Source organism: Tamandua tetradactyla, chromosome 6 (assembly GCF_023851605.1).
Source record: "Tamandua tetradactyla isolate mTamTet1 chromosome 6, mTamTet1.pri, whole genome shotgun sequence".
In the NCBI taxonomy this organism is placed as follows: Eukaryota; Metazoa; Chordata; class Mammalia; order Pilosa; family Myrmecophagidae; genus Tamandua; species Tamandua tetradactyla.
The window spans coordinates 4663955-4682529 of NC_135332.1; the positions used below are offsets into that span (position 1 = coordinate 4663955).

Genomic DNA, 18575 nt, shown 5'->3' on the forward strand with positions numbered 1-18575 from the left:
TAGAACATATGTAATAAAAATAAATAATAGGGGGAACAAATGCTAAAATAAATTTAGTTTGAAATGCTAATGATCAATGAAAGCGAGGGGTAAGGGGCATGGTAGGTATAATCATTTTTTTTCTTTCCTGTGTTCGTTTTATTTCTTTTTCTATTGTCTTTCTATTTCTTTTTCTGAATTGATGCAAATGTTCTAAGAAATGATGACTATGCAACTAAGTGATGATATTGTGAATTACTGATTATATATGTTGATATTTTATTTGGTTTGTTAATTTTTTTAATTAATAAATAAATTTTAAAAAATTCTCTTGCTCCAGATGTAATGGAGAGGCTGGAGGGAACTGCCTGAAAATGTAGAGCTATGCTCCAGTAGCCATGTTTCCTGATGATGATTGTATAATGATATAGCTTTCACAGTGTGACTGTGTGATTGTGAAAACCTTGTGTCTGATGCTCCTTTTATCTACCTTGTCAACAGACGAGTAGAACATATGGAATAAAAATAAATAATGGGGGGAACAAAGGTCAAAATAAATTTAGTTTGAAATGCTAGTGATCAATGAAAGCAAGGGGTAAGGGGTATGGTATGTATAATCTTTTTTTTCTCTGTTTTCGTTTTATTTCTTTTTCTGTTGTCTTTTTATTTCTTTTTCTGAATTGATGCAAATGTTCTAAGAAATGATGAATATGCAACTAAGTGATGATATTGTGAATTACTGATTATATATGTAGAACGGAATGATCACATGTTAATGTTTTAGTTTGTTGCTAAATTTATTAATTAATAAATTAATTAATTTTAAAAAAAGCACAATAAAAAAAATGTTCTTGCTCCTTTCAAGAGTAAAAGGCATTGGTGTTATTCTCCCCGCAGGGTGTTCAGCACCCCAGGAGAGAAGACAGAGGCCACTGAAGAGCCCGGGGAGGAGACTGAAGCCGCGGAAGACACCACCGACTGAGCCCCCTCAGGCCACGGCAGATTTTATTTTCTAATATTGGCTTCTCAGCATTGCTTGTAAATAGTTATTTTTCTCGTTTTAAAATGTATAAAATCCATAACCAATCTTAGCCACGTGGTAAGGAATTTAAATGTAAATAGTTAAATATTTACATGAAAATAACAGGGTGTTTATCAAGGGCCATAGGCAGGAAAAGCAGGACAGAGCTAGCCTTCCCCGTGGCAGCCACACTTCTCTAAGAGACAGTACGGGCACAGAAGGGTGAATAGGGGCTTCTCTCCCCCATTTCCCCAATATAAACTGTTCCTGGGAAACTGAAAATATATCCATTTCAAGGGGTATAGATTATTAGCTCAGATACCAATTTATTCTGGTACTCTCTTCAACACCTCATTATGGGAGCAGCCTCTGGTCCCCCAGCTGCCATCACCCACGCCATGTTGGGAGCGGGCCAGCGGGGCTTATTCGCCTTTTGGCTGCTCTCATAGGGCTTTTGAGGTTGCCAGAATATTTGGATCACTGAATCGAACTCCACTGTGGGGCCAAGTCCTATCTTTTTCCCAAGCCCTCAAACTCAGGGAAAAAAACGTGTCCTGTCTTGGTAGGAGGTCCTCCACCCTTACAAGCCAGTGGAAAATTCACATTGCCTTTTTTTTTTTCCCTTTTAAATTTTCCCAACCCTTGGATATAGCTAGCAGGAAGGTGCTGGAGGGATAAGGGTAAAGGAAGAATGTGTGACAACAATAGTTGCCCAAAATTGCGCCCTTCAGGCCTGGAAAGATGCTGATTTAGAAAACATATTGGTGAGGACCTAGCCTCCCCCCTGCCACCCCCAGCCACCTGAGGCTCCATTCCCTTTAGCCCAACCCAGTGCCAAACCCCCTGACCTACCCGCTTCCTTCCTCACCCACTGGATGGATCCACAGCTGCATGATTGCAAGTGATGGTTCAAGTAAAAACTGCAGAAAAGGCAAGGGTTCCCCCACTCCTTCCACCCGACCACGTGGGATCAGACCCATAGAGAACAAGGAGGGGATGGCTGCAGCTCTTTAAATGTTTCACTAAAAGCAAAGAAAAAGTCATTAAAAAATCACGGTTCTTAAGTTAGTGAGAGTTGGGCACATTAGTGAGTAAAAAAAGTTCTAAGTGAGAAAGATTTGATCATCAACCTATTGAGCTTCCTGACCCTGAAGTAACCTGAGGCGAGGAACGATGCCAGCCAAGGAGCTTGAGCACAGAGCCCTCAGAAGAGCACAGCAGCTAGAAACAGCCCAGCAGTTTTGGCTGATTAGGGTTCCAGGCAAAATGAACACCCCTTAGTTTCTCACCTGTTTCATCACTTTGCGGATGCCAGGCAAGAAACACCTGCTTGTTTTCTTGATGCCTGCCCAAGTTAACTTTACTGAGGATGGAAAACAAGTGTTTTTCTCTGTAGTGACTTCATAAGCCAACAAATGTTTACTGTATTTAAAGCACAAGACTAAATAGGAAATGGCAGCAGCAGGTGATGCCTTTTACTATTTGCTTACCTGACGCCAAGCCGTGGGTGCAACATTTTACAGTTTTATCTCACCGAGCCCAGAGTTCCACGGAAGCATCAACTGTCATCTGACAGATAAGTAAACAGACAGTAAATGACAGTTATCATTTGACAGATAAGTAAACAGGGCCCAAAGACTGCAAGTACCTTGCCCAAAGCCATACATCCCAAACTGATGAGTTAGGGTTTTAACCCAGGACCCCAAAGCTCTGAACCATTACACTGCCCTGCTATAGGGCACAGGGAACTAGAGAAGGATAAGCCATGGTTGCCGTCCGAGTCCAGCAGAAGGGTGATGGTGGTGGTGATGGCAGCTGCTGTTTATTGAACACCCACTGTGGGCCACGTACAGTACCAGGCACTTTAGTTACCTGTTAGGTCCCAAGGAACGAAACTCCCCTTACCACTCAAACCTTATAATAGGGCTTGGTTTTAATAGGAAAGTTGGCCATAAAGACAGGGAGCTGACAAGAAACCAAAAATATAAATTATTGTACTGCTCTTTCCCAAAAGTCTGGACTGGGAACCCAGATAGCTCCAAGTTCCCATTTTTGAATGGCTTTATACTATGTCATATTTGGAGCATAAAATGAGACCTGCATAATATTTTTATATATAACACCACCTCAGATGTGCATAATTCTTCTTAGTCCACTATCATAATTCTAAATTAAAATTTCCAAGAGTGAGATTCTGTTTTGCCCAACTTGTCCCAAATTGGGCAGAAGTTTTGCCTGGCCAGCCTGTGGAGGAGATGTGTCTCCTTAGATCAAGTACACAAGTAGTAGTTCGGCTCTTTGTTGGCTGGAAAAGAGCGGGTCTAAGGAATAGCTTGGAGAGAGGGAAAGGGAAGAAAAACAGAGGTCTTTAGACTGACAAGAGGAAGGAAGTACATTCTAGACGAGAGAGGACAAAGCAGGGAACACGAAACCCTGAGGGGTTCTTGAACTGTACGCATCTGCTGTGGCCGGAGGCCTGAAGGACAAGGAGGGAGGGGCAGTAGGGGATGCTGCCCGGCTCAGCAGGGACCCAGATCCTGAAGGGACCTTGTCCAAGCAGGTGATAAACTACTTATTGAAGTTTTAAGCTGAAGAGAGACACGATCAAGCTTGAGTTTTAGAAAGAGGCCTAGGAGAGATGCCAAGAGATCAACTGGGAGGTTCAGACTAAGTAAAAACTGAGAGAAAATGGATGTACACAATTTTTATGCAACTGAAAAATGCATACGGTGGATATATATGAACATGCCCTGAGAGGACAGGAGCTCACATTCAGGAAATAGAAGATTGGATTTGAGACTTTTATGGTAGATTCCAGGGGATGACAAGGTACAAATATAACTTGGGAATGGGGATCAGTAAAGTGCTGGTAATTTAGGAGTGACAAATTCATGTTTCCTTTCCTCTTTTAGTAGCCTGGCAGAGAGCTAGCTCAGCCGGTTCCAGCGAGCTCAATGGAAAAATAAGCCGATACCAGCCACTGAGCTCCTGAGTCCCCTTTCTAATGAGTCCATTTCTTCAATCGTAGAGCTTCCATTGTGGTGGCACAGATGTCCTCTGCCTCACCACCTCTACAAACATGTAATGCCCCCGGGGTAAGTCTAGTCCACTCTGCACGGGAACTCTAGCCATGGTGTGCATGGTCGGGCTAAGTCTGGCCTAAACTTTCTCTGTGGGAACATGACTGCTTGGAGGATTGAGTGCATTGTCATGTTGCTCGTAAGTTGCTCCCCTGCCCACCCCCCACACACACAAAAAATAGTATCATTTGGTGCTAGTGGTGCATGTGAATCTGTAATCCCCTTTACGTGACAGGAGGCGAAGGAATTTTTGTGCCCAGAACTCACACTGGAGAGAAACCATATGAATGTCGTATATGTGGGAAAGCCTTTACTTCTGTGTCTAATCTTAGGGTACATGAGAGAATTCACACTGGAGAGAAACTGTGAGTGTCATCTATGTGGTAAAGTCTTCACCCACTGTTCTTACTTTAGAAAACATGAGAGAACTCACACTGAAGAGAAACCCTATGAATGCCATCAATGTGGGAAAGCATTCAGTTCATCTTCTTAGAGTACATGAGAGAATTCACACTGGAGAGAAACCATATTAGTGTCATTTATGTGGTAAAGTCTTCACCCATTGTTCTGTCCTTAGAAAACATAAGAAAATTCACACTGGAGAGAAACTCTATGAATGTCATTTATGTCAGAAAGTCTTCACCCATTGTTCTTACTTTACAAAATATGAGAGAATTCACACCGGAGAGAAGCCATATAAATGTCATCTATGTGATAAAGCCTTCACTCATTCTCCTAGCCTGAAACAACATGAGAGAACTCACACTGGAGAGAAACCATATGAATGCCATCTGTGTGGGAAGGCCTTCAGCCAATATTTTAACCTTAGACAACATGAGAACAGTCATACTGGAGAGAAACCCTATGAATGTCATTTATGTCAGAAAGTCTTTGCCCATTATTCTAACCTTAGAAAACATAAGAGAAGTCACACTGTAATGAAACCTTAGGAATTTCATCTATGTGGGAAAGCCTTTACTCAATATTTTAACTAGAGACAAGTAAGTGCCTTTCTCCTTAGCATTCAGCCTTGCCTAAGGGACAATCAGTTTTCAGAGTTCCCAGGTAAAGGAGCGCATGTGCAAAAATTGAATCCAGATATAGTACTGATTCCGTACTATCACAACATTTTTTTTTTATTGGTTGAATAAAAGAAGAGAAATTGACACAACATTTAGGGGTCGTTCCATTCTACATATGCAATCAGTGGTTCTTAATATCATCGCATAGATGTATGATCGTCGTTTCTTGGTGCATTTGCATCGATTTGGGAGGGGAACTAGCAGATCAACAGAGGAAGATGTAGAGTGTTAATATAGAGAAGAAAATGAAAATAATAATAATAAAAAATAAAAAATATATATATAGGGAAAAGGAGGGGGAAGAGGAAACAAAAGACACAAACAAACAAACAAAAAGAAGGAACTGTGGCTCGGATGCAGCTTCATTCAGTGTTTTAGCATGATTGCATTACAGTTAGGTATTATTGTGCTGTCCATTTTTGAGTTTTTGTATCTAGTCCTGTTGCACAGTCTGTATCCCTTCAGCTCCAATTACCCATTATCTTACCCTGTTTCTAACTCCTGCTGGACTCTATTACCAATGACATGTTCCAGGTTTGTTCTCGGGTGTCGGTTCGCATCAGTGGGGCCATACAGTATTTGTCCTTTGTTTTTTGGCTGGACTCACTCAGCATGGTGTTCTCTAGGTCCATCCATGTTATTGCATGCTTCATGAATTTGTTCTGTCTTAAAGCTGCGTGGTATTCCATCATGTGTATATACCGCAATTTGTTTGGCCACTCGTCTGTTGATGGACATTTTGGCTGTTTCCATCTCTTTGCAATTGTGGATGATGCTGCTGTGAACATTGGTGTGCAAATGTCAAAAAATAAAAAATAAAAAATAAAAAAAAATACATTCCCCACTTAGGGCGTGGGTAAACGTTTGCCAAAGAGCACCATCTGCTGAGAAGGCCAGGAGAGTGCACCTTAGGGCAGGTGAAAGGGGGGAGGGGAAAAAATGGCTTTTTGGCATCTTTCCTGACCTTCTCCCCAGGGCCCTTTGGAACTGGTCTGTTCCCCCTCCATGGGTCCTTGGCCCTGTTTTGATCAGTTAAATATGGGTAATTATAAAGATCTAGAATACATTGAACCAAGTGCCAAAGAAGAGCCTTAACACAAAGTCAACAATAAAATCCTAAGCAGGCAATTCCGATGGGTACATGACGGAAGAGTGGGAATTGCCTGCACCCACATCCTCCTCAAGGGGTAACCCAAGTTACAAAGGACCTGTATCTAATACTCCAAACCCACTGTATCCACCAAGTCAGGTATGGCAGAAGTGAAGTCCATGCTCTGGGAAGTTCTTTCAAAACAAGGGCAGTTGTCTGGGAAAGACATAACCACAATGGTGCTGTGTAAACCCAAACTTTGACCCTTGAAACCTCTGACTCGGGAAAACCTAGAAAATGTTGCGAGCTGCACAGGATACAATTTGCCAACAAGAAATGGCAGAGATGGAACAGCAGCAAATAACCAAGTGAATGCTGATTTAGCACTTCCATGCGCCACCCCTCTGACTATGAATAACTAGAAAATAATCCGCATCTATATGCTGAAAATAGTATTTGTTAATAAAACCAATAGTATTCACATGAATGATACAAAATGCCCAAGACTGATGAAACCCATAGTGTGAATTTCAAAATTTTGGTTTCTGTTGAACACAAAACATTAACCCAAATGTCAGGTTTGTTTACCCAAAGTGTTTAGAATTGCAAATTATTATTCAACAATCCAATTGCTGTTAGTTTTATAGATGACATTCTTAGGCACAAGTATCTAAATGCAGTTTCTGTATACAGAGAATCATTACACCTCTATTAAAAACCTGCATTTGTAGATACCTTCTAATCTTGAATAAGATGTTCATATTGGGCTTTTATGTTACCTAACATACTATTTTACCAGTTTTATGCATCATACGTTTAAAGCTATCTTGCCTGATCAATGACAAAACTGTCTCTTAAACAAATCTGATGTTTAAAAAACCCTCACCTATTCCATATAGTCACCTATATTTTTAGTTATACTAATTTTTAAAACTTAACAATTATGTGGCCTTTATCTTCCAGGTATCAAGCAATTAAAAACCTGAAAATGTTATTATAATTATCTATAAGCCAGAGAAATGTGGACTTTAAAGAGCTCATGAAGTAAATGTGAAGTTAAATTTGGAGCTCGAGTTCTAAAAGACTGTACCTAAACCTATAATCGGTATATTTCTAAGAATACTGTTGTAAATTTCAATTATAATTCTAGATTGGTTGCTGTAGTCAATAATAAACTATTTAAATTCACACAGGCCTTGAGCCCTTGCTGTGATCGATCTTTAGACAATTGTTATTTACTTGTAGCTAGTATTATTTTCTGAAAATTGGTAAATGTAAAAAGTTGGGTCTTTGAAGAATATTTTTATAACAGCAATATTATTCAGTAATGGAATATAAGAATGCTGAAAGGTATTACACAAATTTTAGAAATTTCATTAAGCTCTAGATAAGATCAATAAACACGAGAGTTAAGTATGCATCATTTCTTCCTAATATAATATAAAAAGAATGTATTTACTCCTGTTCTTTCGATTTAAATGCTTCCAAGGAACAAAGCTTATACTCACTAGATCCAAATGTGCTTCCTTAAATGATTTTAAATTTCCTGTGTAAAATGGAAGTTTAGAAGTTTTTTAAAAGACCTAAAATAAATGTACTTCTAATAAAGAATCAAAAATTAAAATAAAACCCTAAGCAAGAAAGAGAAATGGACCATCAGAGTAAACACATCACGATATTCAGATGCCCAGACATCAGCAAAACATTCTAAGACATACTAAGAAACAGGAAGACACAGCCTAGTCAAAGGAAGAAATTAAAAAGTTGGAGGAGATATGGATTTGGAACAAATAATCAAAGAGGTTCAAACAAAGCTCCTAGGTCAATTTAAGGAGATTGAGAAAAATATGGCTAAAGGACATTAAGAAGACACTGGGTAAGCATAAAGAATTTGAAAGCAGGAAAATAAAAATAACAGAACTAAAATCAAACACCTGGACTTCCGGGAAGATGGCAGAGCAGGGTGGAGGGAGATTCCTCCTGCTGGGTGAAACAAGATGGGAGACGGGGAGAAATGAGCGGGACTGCAGGTCCCAGGGTGTGAGTAAAAAAGGAGTCTTTAGGCAGTTTGGGGGAGGAGAGAATCTGCGGGACCAGCTGGGGAGAGCGAGTGGGTGGGGTGATCTGGACCCTCACCTGGCGGTCTGCGGTGCATGGGGGAGGGTGACTGGAGGGAACTGACCCTCCTTGACTCCAGCCTGCACAGCTGCTGGCTGTAAAACCTCCCCACGGGGTTGCAAGGGACGGCACCTGCGAGAGGACCACCAGCGTTGTGCATCAGCTGATCCCCCAGGTGCTGGTGGGCTCTCCAGTCCCCGGGCAGAGACAGCACCCCGCCTCCAGCAGCACACCCCTGCTGAGCAGCTGACCTGCAGTTGCTCGAGTCAGGTGGGGGGAGGCAGAGCTGAGGGAGGAGGAGCCTCTGACACACCACCTGCTGGCCAGACTCAGTAAGTGCAGGTTGGCTGCCGCAGACGGGGAGACGTGAGGCAGGAAGAACTTCATGGTCGCCACCTGCTGGGGAGAAAGAGTAAGTGCAGGCAAGCTAACTATGCCTAGGAGTTTTATTTTTATTTTGTTTTTGTTTTTTTAATATTCTTTTTCTTTCCCCCTTTAAAAATATTCTTTATTTTTATTTTGTTTTTTTTAATATTCTTTTTCTTTCCCCCTTTTAAAAATATATTCTTTCTAAACATTTTTAAACTTTTTTATTGTATAGTTTAACATGCATACAAAGCAAAGAAATAAAAAAGCAATAGTTTTCAAAGCACTCTTGAAAAAGTGGTTACAGGGCCGCCGCCCTGTGTGATGCCGTTTGTGTGTTGGAGAAAGAACATGACTACAGAGATGAACATTTTGATTTTATTCAGTCACATATTCGAAAGTTTTGTTTACAGTATGGTGCAGCACTCATTTACACTTCAGTAAAAGAAAACAAAAATATAAATTTAGTATATAAATAACATCGTTCAAAAACTGTGTGAATTTCCCTGTAAGACTCCTGCTGTTGTTGTGTAAAAATATGCAGTATTTATTCCAGCAGGGTGGGATAATGATAAGAAAATAGGAATATTACATGAACATTTTCTAACATTAAAAGCAGAAGATAATTTCAAAGACATCATAACTAAACTAAATGAAGACATCACCTGTCTGAAAGTTTGTGCATGAGAAAGAAATTGTGGCAGAAGAGGACCAAGTTTTTCTTACGAAGCTACAGTCCCTTTTAGCCAAACAGCCCCCAACTGCAGCTGGAAGGCCTGCGGATGCCTCACCAAGAGTCCCAGGAGGCTTCCCTCAAAATACCAAACAGACAGTGTCATCCAGTGTTGCCAGTGTGTCACCCATCCCTGCTGGGTCCAAAAAAAAAAAAAAAATGATCCAAACATGAAAGCTGGACTACAAGTGAAGGTGTCCTAGCAAATTTCTTCAATAGTTTGCAGAGTAAAAAGACTGGCTCCCCGGGAGGCCCTGGTGTTGGAGGTGGTAGCCCTGGAGGTGGGGCTGGAAGTGGAAGCAGCGGGTTTGCCACCGTCCACCAGAAAGTCAGGCCAGAAGGCTGTCATTTCCGACATTCATGCAGAACTAGACAGAATTGCACGAAAACCTGTTACAGTTTCTCCGACAACACCTACATCCCCTACGGAAGGAGAAGCTTCTTGAAGATACCAAATAAAGCCATTCATTCAGTTTTCTGGGATAATGTAAACTTGCCTCTACCTTTTCCTTCAAAAGTGGAATAGGGAGCTGGAGTGCTTTTTCAGATAGACTAAATTCATGTTTTGTTTGGTGTGTGTGTGGTTGCCCATTTTTATAAAAGGGAGCTATATAGAAGAAAAATGATTCTACACTCCATAGGATTGCTGTCTGCATTGCCGCTTTGCATAAGGAAATAAATTTTGGAATTTTAAACTCAAAATTTATAGAACTGAAATACAGTCATGCAATCAATCATATTCTAAAGCTGGTTTAAAATATATAAGACTTTAGTGAAGGGCAGAAAATAATACACAGTTTGGGCATTTGACTGACTTGGAAATCCAAGCTTATTTTAATTAAGACTATTAAAATCATTTTTAAAGTTTGTGTTTTGCTGGAAAAGAGAAAATGATCACTTTTCAGATTGTGCCCACCAACATAAATGAATGCAAATAATATGTGTCACCACACATGGCATATGCTGAGAGAAGCTATCAGATAGCATTTGATACACTAGTCATTGCCTCTCTCATGATCCTGTAAGTTTTTATCATCAAATATGACTTAGACATATTGGCCAAGATTTGTTTCCTTAACGGAGAAGAAAAGAAAATGCATTGCCTAAATATGTAAAAGAAAAATGCAGAGGTTTTTAAAATGTAAAGAATAACCGTCTTTGGATTTGTCAATATCAAATGGCTCTGCCTTAATATACCACTTTTTGTTTGTGACTTTCAACTGTAATCAGTAAATAAAGTATTTATTCTCTGAAGTAAAAAAAAGTGGTTACAGAGTTTGTCCTGGGCTACCATACGATCCTCTCATATTTTTCCTTCTCCATATTCTTCCAGAATATAGGAGGCTAGAGGGCTTAAAAACTTTTTTATCATCACAATTGACTTTTTTCCCTTCTTTTTTTGTGAACAATAACATATATACCAAAAAAGAAGCTATAAATTTCAAAGCACAGCACCACAATTAGTTGTAGAACATATTTCAGACTTTGACATGGGGTACAACTTCACAATTTTAGGGTTTTACTTCTAGCTGCTCTAAGATACTGGAGACTAAGAGATATCAATTTAATGATTCAGCATTCATATTCGTTAAGTCTTATCTTCTATGTATAATTCCACCATCACCTTTGACCTTTCCATACCTCTCTTTGGGGTTGTTTGGGCTATGGCAATTCTAAATTTTTGCTATTGGAAGGGTCTGTCACTAATATGGGGTAAGAAGATGGAACTATCTGATGTTCTGGAGAGGCTGGGTTAGCTTTCAGGACTCACGTGGACCAGGGACCAATTTGGAGGTTGTAGGTTTCTGGAAAGTTACTCTAGTGCCTGGAACCCTCGTGGAATCATATATTGCCCTAGGTATTCTTTAGGATTGGCTGGAATGGTCCTGGTTGGGGGGGTTGGCAGGTTATGATAGGTAGCAAGGTCTACCTGAAGCTTGCATAAGAACAACCTCCAGAGTAGCCTCTCGACTCTATTTGAACCCTCTCTGCCACGGATACTTTAATTATACTTCTTTTCCCCCTTTTGGTCAGGATGGAATTGTTGATTCCACAGTGCCAGGTCTGCATTCATCCCTGGGAGTCATCTCCCATGTCGCCAGGGAGACTTTCACCCCTGGATGTCATGTCCCACATAGGGTGGAGGGCAATGATTTCACTTGCAGAGTTGGGCTTAGAGAGACTGAGGCCACATCTGAGCAACAACAGAGGTCCTCCAGAAGCAACTCTTAGGCATGCCTACAGGTAGTCTAAGCTTCTACGCTACCTACATAAGCTTTGCAAAAGTAAGCCTCATGATCGGGGACATGGCTTATTGATTTGGATATCCCTAAGGTTTGACACAGTATCAGGGGATTCCCTGAAGGTAAGATTTAATAGTTCCATAGTCTTTCTCCCCTCCCTTGGGGGATTTTGCCAATACTTTTTGATTATCTGCTTAATATACTCTAAGATGTTTCCAGGCATTCTAATGACCTATACAGGATTAAAGGATCTCTTATTCTGTGCTTCCTGTGTTTCAATTGTTCAAATGAGCTATACAGTTAGATTGAATTAGATTAAGCACTACAGAAAATTTCAGTTCCAGATCAAATAAACCTTTCTTCCATTGGTCTCAAAGAGTATGTGTAGTTCTAAAATATAGACCCCACTTGGTCATGGTGTATAATTCTTTTAATGTGCTGTTGGATTCGATTTGCTAATATTTTATTGAGAATTTTTGCATCTATGTTCATTAGGGAGATTAGCCTGTAGTTTTCCTTTCTTATAGCATCTTTACCTGGTTTTGGTATTAAAATGATATTAGCTTCATAAAATGAGTTAGGTAGAGTTCCTTTTTCCTCCATTTTTTTTGAAAAGTATGAGCAGGATTGGTGTTAGTTCTTTCCAGAATGTTTGATAAAATTCCCCTGTGAAGCCATCTGGCCCTGGGCTTTTCTTTGTAGGCAGATTTTTGATGACTGATTGAATCTCTTTACTTGTGGTTGGTTTCTTGAGATCTTCAATTTCTTCCTGAGTCAGTGTAGCTTGTTTATGTATCTCCAGGAGGAATTTGTCCATTTCATCTAAGTTGTCTAGTTTGTTGGCATATAGTTGTTCATAGTATCCTCTCATGATTTCTTTTATTTCTTCAGGGTCTGTGGTAATGCACCCCTTCTCATTTCTGATTCTGTTTATTTGTATCCTCTCTTTTTTTCTTTGTCAGTCTTGCTAGTGGCCCATCAATTTTATTGATTTTCTCAAAGAACCAACTTTTGGTTTTATTGATTCTTTCTATTATTCTTTTGTTCTCCCATTCATTTATCTCTGTTTAATGTTTGTTATTTCTCTTCTCCTATTTGCTTTGGGGTTAGTTTGCTGTCCTTTCTCAAGTTCCTCCAGATTTACTATTAAGTTCTTGATTTTTGTTCTTTCTTGTTTTTTAATATAGGCATTTAAGGCAATAAATTTCCCTCTCAGCACAGCGTTTGCTGCATCCCATAATTTCTGATAAGTTGTATTCTCATTTTCATTCATCTCCACGTAGCTACTGATTTCTCTAACAATTTCTTCTTTGACCCACTGGCTGTTTAAGAGTGTGCTATTTAATCTCCACATATTTGTGAATGTTCTCATTCTTTGGTGGTTATTGAGATCCGGCTTCATCCCACTGTGATCAGAGAAAGTGCTTTGAATAATTTCAATATTTTTAAATTTATAAAGACCTGTTTTCTGTCCCAGCATATGATCTATCCTGGAGAATGTTCCATGAGCACTACAGAAGAATGTATATCCTTGTGTTTGGGGGTACAATGACCTATATATGTTTGTTAGGTCTAATTCATTTATCAAGTTATTCAACTTCTCTATTTCCTTGTTGATCTTCTGTTTGGTTGTACTGTCTAGTCAGGAGAGTGGTGTACTGAAGGCTCCTACTATTATTGTTGAAACATCTATCGCTTCCTTCAGTTTTCCCAATGTCTGTCTCATGTACTTTGGAGCTCCTTGATTGGAAACATAAACATTTATGACTGTTTTATCTTCTTGGTGAATTGACCCTTGAATTAATATATAGTGTCCTTCTTTGTCTCTTAAGATATCTTTACATTTAAAGTCTATTTTGTCCAATATTAGTATAGCTATTCCTGCTTTCTTTTGGTTACAACTTGCGCAGTAAATCTTTTTCCATCCTTCCACTTTCAATCTATTTGTATCTTTGTCTCTAAGATGAGTCTTTTGTAAGCAGCATATAGCTGGATTATGTTTCTTTCTGCCAATTCTGCTGATCTGTATCTTTTAATTGGTAAATTAGTCTGTTAACATTTAAAGTTATTACTGAAAAGGCATTTCTTGATTCCGTCTATCTTGTCTTTTTTATTTTATTTGTCAGATCTATATATTCTTTTCCCTCTTTCTCTTTGTATTATTTAAATTACCCTTAGTGCTACTCTTCAATTCTGGGCCCTCCTCCAGACCTCCCTCTCCTGTCTTTTTTTTTTCAGCTGGCAGAACTCCTTTTAGTATTTCTTGTAAGGCTGGTCTCTTGTTGACAAATTCTTTCAGGACTTAACTTTAATCTCTCCATCAGTTTTGAAGGACAATTTGGCTGTGTAAAGAATTCTTGGCTGGAAGTCTTTCTCTTTCAGGATCTTGAATATATCGTACCACTGCATTCTCACCTCCAGGGTGCTAGTTGAGTAGTCTGAAGTCAGTCTTATTTGAGTTCCCTTGTATATAGTGGATTGCTTTTCTCTTGCCACTTTCAGGATTTTCTGCTTCTCTTCAACATTTGACAGAACGATTAGCATGTGCCTTGGGAAAGGCATATTTGGATTTATTCTCTTTGGAGTTCTTCGGGCTTCTTTGACTCGAATATTTATGTCCATTATGAGGGTTCGGAAGTTTTCCCCCATTATATACTCAAGTACTCTTCCTAGCCCTTTACTCCTCTCTTCTCCTTCTGGGACACCAGTGATTCTTATATTTGTGCACTTTGTTTTGTCAATCATTTCCTCAGGGCTAGAGGCCCCTGCCCCTTCCCTCCCCAGCTTCCCAGCCCTAATGGCCTGTGTCCTCAGGGTCAGGGAGTGAGGCTGGCTAGGGGCTGGGCGCTGCTTTCAGGGGTAGATACAGGTCAGCCCCCTGGGGCTCTACAGCAAGGCACCAGGAGACCCCCTGGGTTGCAGGTGTCTTCACAGTGAGGCCTGAGCTAGAAGCTTCTACCCAGCCGGTCTCCCCAGGCTGGGGCCCTACACCCTTCCCAGGGCACAGCTCCCGAGCCTTGGAAGCCAGACCTCTAAGGTGGCAAGACTCCATGTTCTGGGGTACCTAGATAAGGAGATCCATTACCCCCACCCCGTGTTCCCATGGTGGCTGGGGGAGAGGCACAGGTCTGCTTGAGAAGGGACAGCCCTGTGGACAGGAGATAGACCGGGGCTTGGGCTTCCCTTTCTTTCCTACAGGTGTAGCCTCTGTCCTGAGCACCTCAGATGCATCTGGCCTCTGGCCTGAGTTGCTTCAGTAAGTGTCCCTGAGGCATAGTTCTCCAAGCCCTAAGGGAGGTTCAGACAACTGGCCTCAGGAACTGGGCTCCAGGCTGGAGCAGCTGCAGGCCCAGCTGAACAGGTGGGTGCCTTGCAGGCCAGGGCATGGAGTGGTTACAGAGGGTGGGCCCGGAAACGGGCTGGGCATGGGTGCTCCCTTCTGTGACTTAGGGACTTCACTGAGTGCCTGGCTGACAACTGTGCCAGCCTTGCTTTTTTAGGATGGTGAGCCCTATTTAGCTACAGTTCTCCCCATTCTCTGAGTGTCCCAAAGCACAATGCCAAAGACATCATTATGAGGACTGAAGAAGGATGTATGCGTGGCGCCTCGTCATTATTATTATGGGAATCAGGGAGGTGCTTAGGGGTATTGGGGCAGGGGCTTCGGATCCTAGTGGGGAAAGGGTTTTAGTTACCATGCTACACAAAACTGAGATCTGTCCTCAGGACCTGAACTGCTCTCACCAACCCTGACCCTGACTATGGGGTTCTGTCTGGCAGGCTGGAGTTCCAGATGACCTCAGACCTTAGGCGCATCCTACAGCTCCTTCAGCAGCCCCCGCCCCAGGGCCGCACCCACTCCATCCAGGGAGCCCCTGCCTCCATTGACCTGCCATTGTTTCCTGTGACCTCAGCAGCTCAGAGTCCCTGGCCCAGGCAACCCTAGGACGGCCTGCCGCCTGCACAGGTGAGCAGGTGAGGGGATATCTAGGAGCTTGCCTGGAGCTGTTGCATGCCGCCTCCCCCAGCATGGCTTCAGACCCAGGGCCTCGGTGACCCAGAGCAGCTGTGGCTTCTACTGTCCTCTTTGGTTTGAGTCATGACAGGGCAGTGTGGAAGGGTGGTGGCAAAGCCCAGATTGTGACCTCCTGGCTGGGACAAGGGTGGCAGGTGCCTGAGGTTAGGAGGAGCAAGCATAGTTTCTGCCAATTCCCACCCCTGAAGTCAGGGTGGATGAACCTGTAGCCTGGCCTGGGGGCTGCCCCTCTGCATGCCTCCAATCATTTCTTGCCCCTCCTAGACCTCAAGCTGTAGAGACTTGGACAAATGTCCACTGAAGAGCAGGAATTGCTCCTCCAGGATGCATCATCTGCTTGTGGCAGTGGGCAAAGCTCTGGCACCATCCTCGAAACAGGAGAAGCCTGAGGGGCTCCTGTCACCTCTGGCCTCACCTCTGTGTCCCCCAGGGGTTCAGGGGCCCATCTGTGGTCCTCGCTTCCCCTCCCTCCCTGAATCCCTTGGCTCTGTCCCTAAGCAGCTGGCGTTCCAGAGATATGGCTCAGATCCTGGATTTGCAGGAAGTTAGAGCCCCTGAATTCCAAGATAAAAGACATTCTGAAAGGATGAAAGTGGGTGGGGTGAGTGTCAAGGATCCTAGGGGAGGCAGACAGCCCCAAAATGCTGTCTGAAATGGGCCTCTGAAAATCATTCTCCCGGAGTAACTTCAAACTGCTAACTTGCGTGACCCAGGTGGCGTGGGTGAAAAGACTTGGGATTTTTCCAGCCACCCCCAGGGTTCTGTTTAAACAGCACACCTGGTGGAGGAGTGGGTGCCTCTGGTATGGAGTAGCTTAGAGGACTAAGGAGTCAAGGAAGTAAAGAGAAGTTTCTGTTTTCTATGGGATCACTTCTTGGCTCAGACCCAGCCCGACCTCATGGCCCAGGACCCAGCACCCATGGTTGAGGGTCAGTCAGACCTCCTGCTGAAAGCCTTTGACTTGGCTGAAGATGATGGCCTCCTCTTTGGTTGACCTGCCAAGGCACAGAGCTCCAGTCCACCCCTGACAGTTCTGTGATAACCTTGGGGCCCATGTAGGTAGTAGAGTGTCGCAAAGTAAGCAGCAAACACAAGTCTGTATATTTCATGTTGGCTCAGGTGTATAATCAGGTCCTCAATAGCTGTGGTCTTCTCCAAGCCCTTCTCACATGCAGGTGGGAGCTTGTCCTTCACATCCACTGTTGGAAACCTGAAAGGTGGCTCCTCTGGACCCAGGAGCCCCCAGAGCATGGGCTCTTAGCCAGGCCAGGGAGAAGGGAAGCAGGGAGGTGCTGACTTGGTGGCTGTCAGGAATCATGCCAACTGCCATACACACACATAGCCGTCATCCTGTGCTGGCAGCACGCTGCCCACTTTGAAGACTGTTCATCTAAACTTCACAACAACCCTATGGGGTTGGTATTATTACCTCTATTTTAGACATGTGGAATCAAAAGCAGAGTAAGACTAAGAAACTTACCCAAGCATGGTGGGAACTCCCAGGGGGCTGGTCGTGTTCTGTTTCCTGATCTGGATGCTGGTTACATTCTGTTTATGTTGTGAACAAATGTGCACTTCTATGTGTAAATTCTAATTTGGTTAAAAAAAAAAAAAAAGACAAAAAAATTTTTTTTAAGTAAAAAGAATCTTGCCCAACACAGTAGGAGGATATAATTTCAAACCAGTCTCTGGCTTGAGAACCTGTGCAGTTAAGCACTGCACTGAAATAGGCTCTTCTGTCATTTTTGCTCAAGTACCCCCTAAAGGAAATTTGAACATTTGTATCCCTCCCTAATGCATTTTTAAATTGACAGCTGAACTATTTCACTGATAAGTTTAAATCGTTGCAAAAGATGTGATTCCCACTGTCTTGTAAATATTGACACTTTATAAAATTGTTTTGTCCCTTATTTATACTGACTCGTGATCCAGATAGCATAGTGATTTGAAAGCCATCGTTATCCACAAGAACAAGCCCTTCTTTAACATTCCTTTTTCTCTTTTTACTCATAATTCCACTACTTTCCCTGTTTTACTCTACATGCATTTCATGTTCATGTTTCAAAGACTATTATTAATCACCCTACAACATCTGTTTGCAGCACAAACAGGAGTATAAATTGAACGTTTAAAATTAATTTTTTGAAACGTTGCTAAAGCTTTAGGAGTTACATTTATTCTTAGTATAAAGTTGTTCAAAACAAGATAAATATATATTCACATTTTAATAAAAACTAAAAATTTTGAAATGCATTCCTTAAAGAGATTGAAAGGGAATTTCCCCCCCAATTAGGTCATATATCTGTGGATGAATATCATTACTTTTTATTAGAATAGGGTAAGCCTCAGCAACAGTTTTGTTGGTATTTTTCTTTCTTTTTTCCCTAAACTTCAGTGCAGAAAAAAACTTTTTCACATAAATAAGTGGCTAGGACTAGAAGGGGGTTGTTACAGCACTGTTACTCAATTCTTTTAATTTTTTCCGAGTTGTATAATAATCACATTTATCATTAAAAATGGTATTTAATGATATGATCTAACAAGTCAATGCAATCTTCCTTCATTTTTGTTGAAAGCAAAGAATTGGAAACCATTTAAATTATAAAAAGATGTTACCCAGATTTTCATTTTCTCCATTTCAAAGTCACGGCACTGATACATTTCGGGCTCGGTTAGCATTTGCCTCGGGATCCCGTGGGGGGAAAAGATGGGATGGGATGGGATGGGACGGTACCCGAAATGAACCTGGAGCCAAGCTGGTCGTGCAGCTGTCTACTGAAGACCAACGAGAAATCCGAGCATATCTGGAATCGCAGGAGAGCGCGGG

General features: G+C 41.7%; 1 protein-coding gene and 2 pseudogenes across 1 annotated transcript in view; all 3 read left to right on the top strand.

Moving 5' to 3' along the window:
• LOC143686984 (leucine-rich repeat-containing protein 37A-like) overlaps positions 1-1070 on the top strand; it is an 84352-nt gene extending 83282 nt beyond the window's left edge. Inside the window, 1 exon segment of the mRNA XM_077163537.1 lies at positions 877-1070. Within this exon segment, the coding sequence (XP_077019652.1) occupies positions 877-961 (85 nt within the window). The 3' untranslated portion in view covers positions 962-1070.
• A 122-nt stretch (positions 1071-1192) lies between these two features.
• Positions 1193-8168, top strand: LOC143686990 (BBSome-interacting protein 1 pseudogene; annotated as a pseudogene).
• Positions 8169-8202: 34 nt separating this feature from the next.
• On the top strand, positions 8203-10675 carry LOC143686548 (cytoplasmic dynein 1 light intermediate chain 1 pseudogene; annotated as a pseudogene).
• The last annotated feature ends 7900 nt before the right edge of the window (positions 10676-18575 follow it).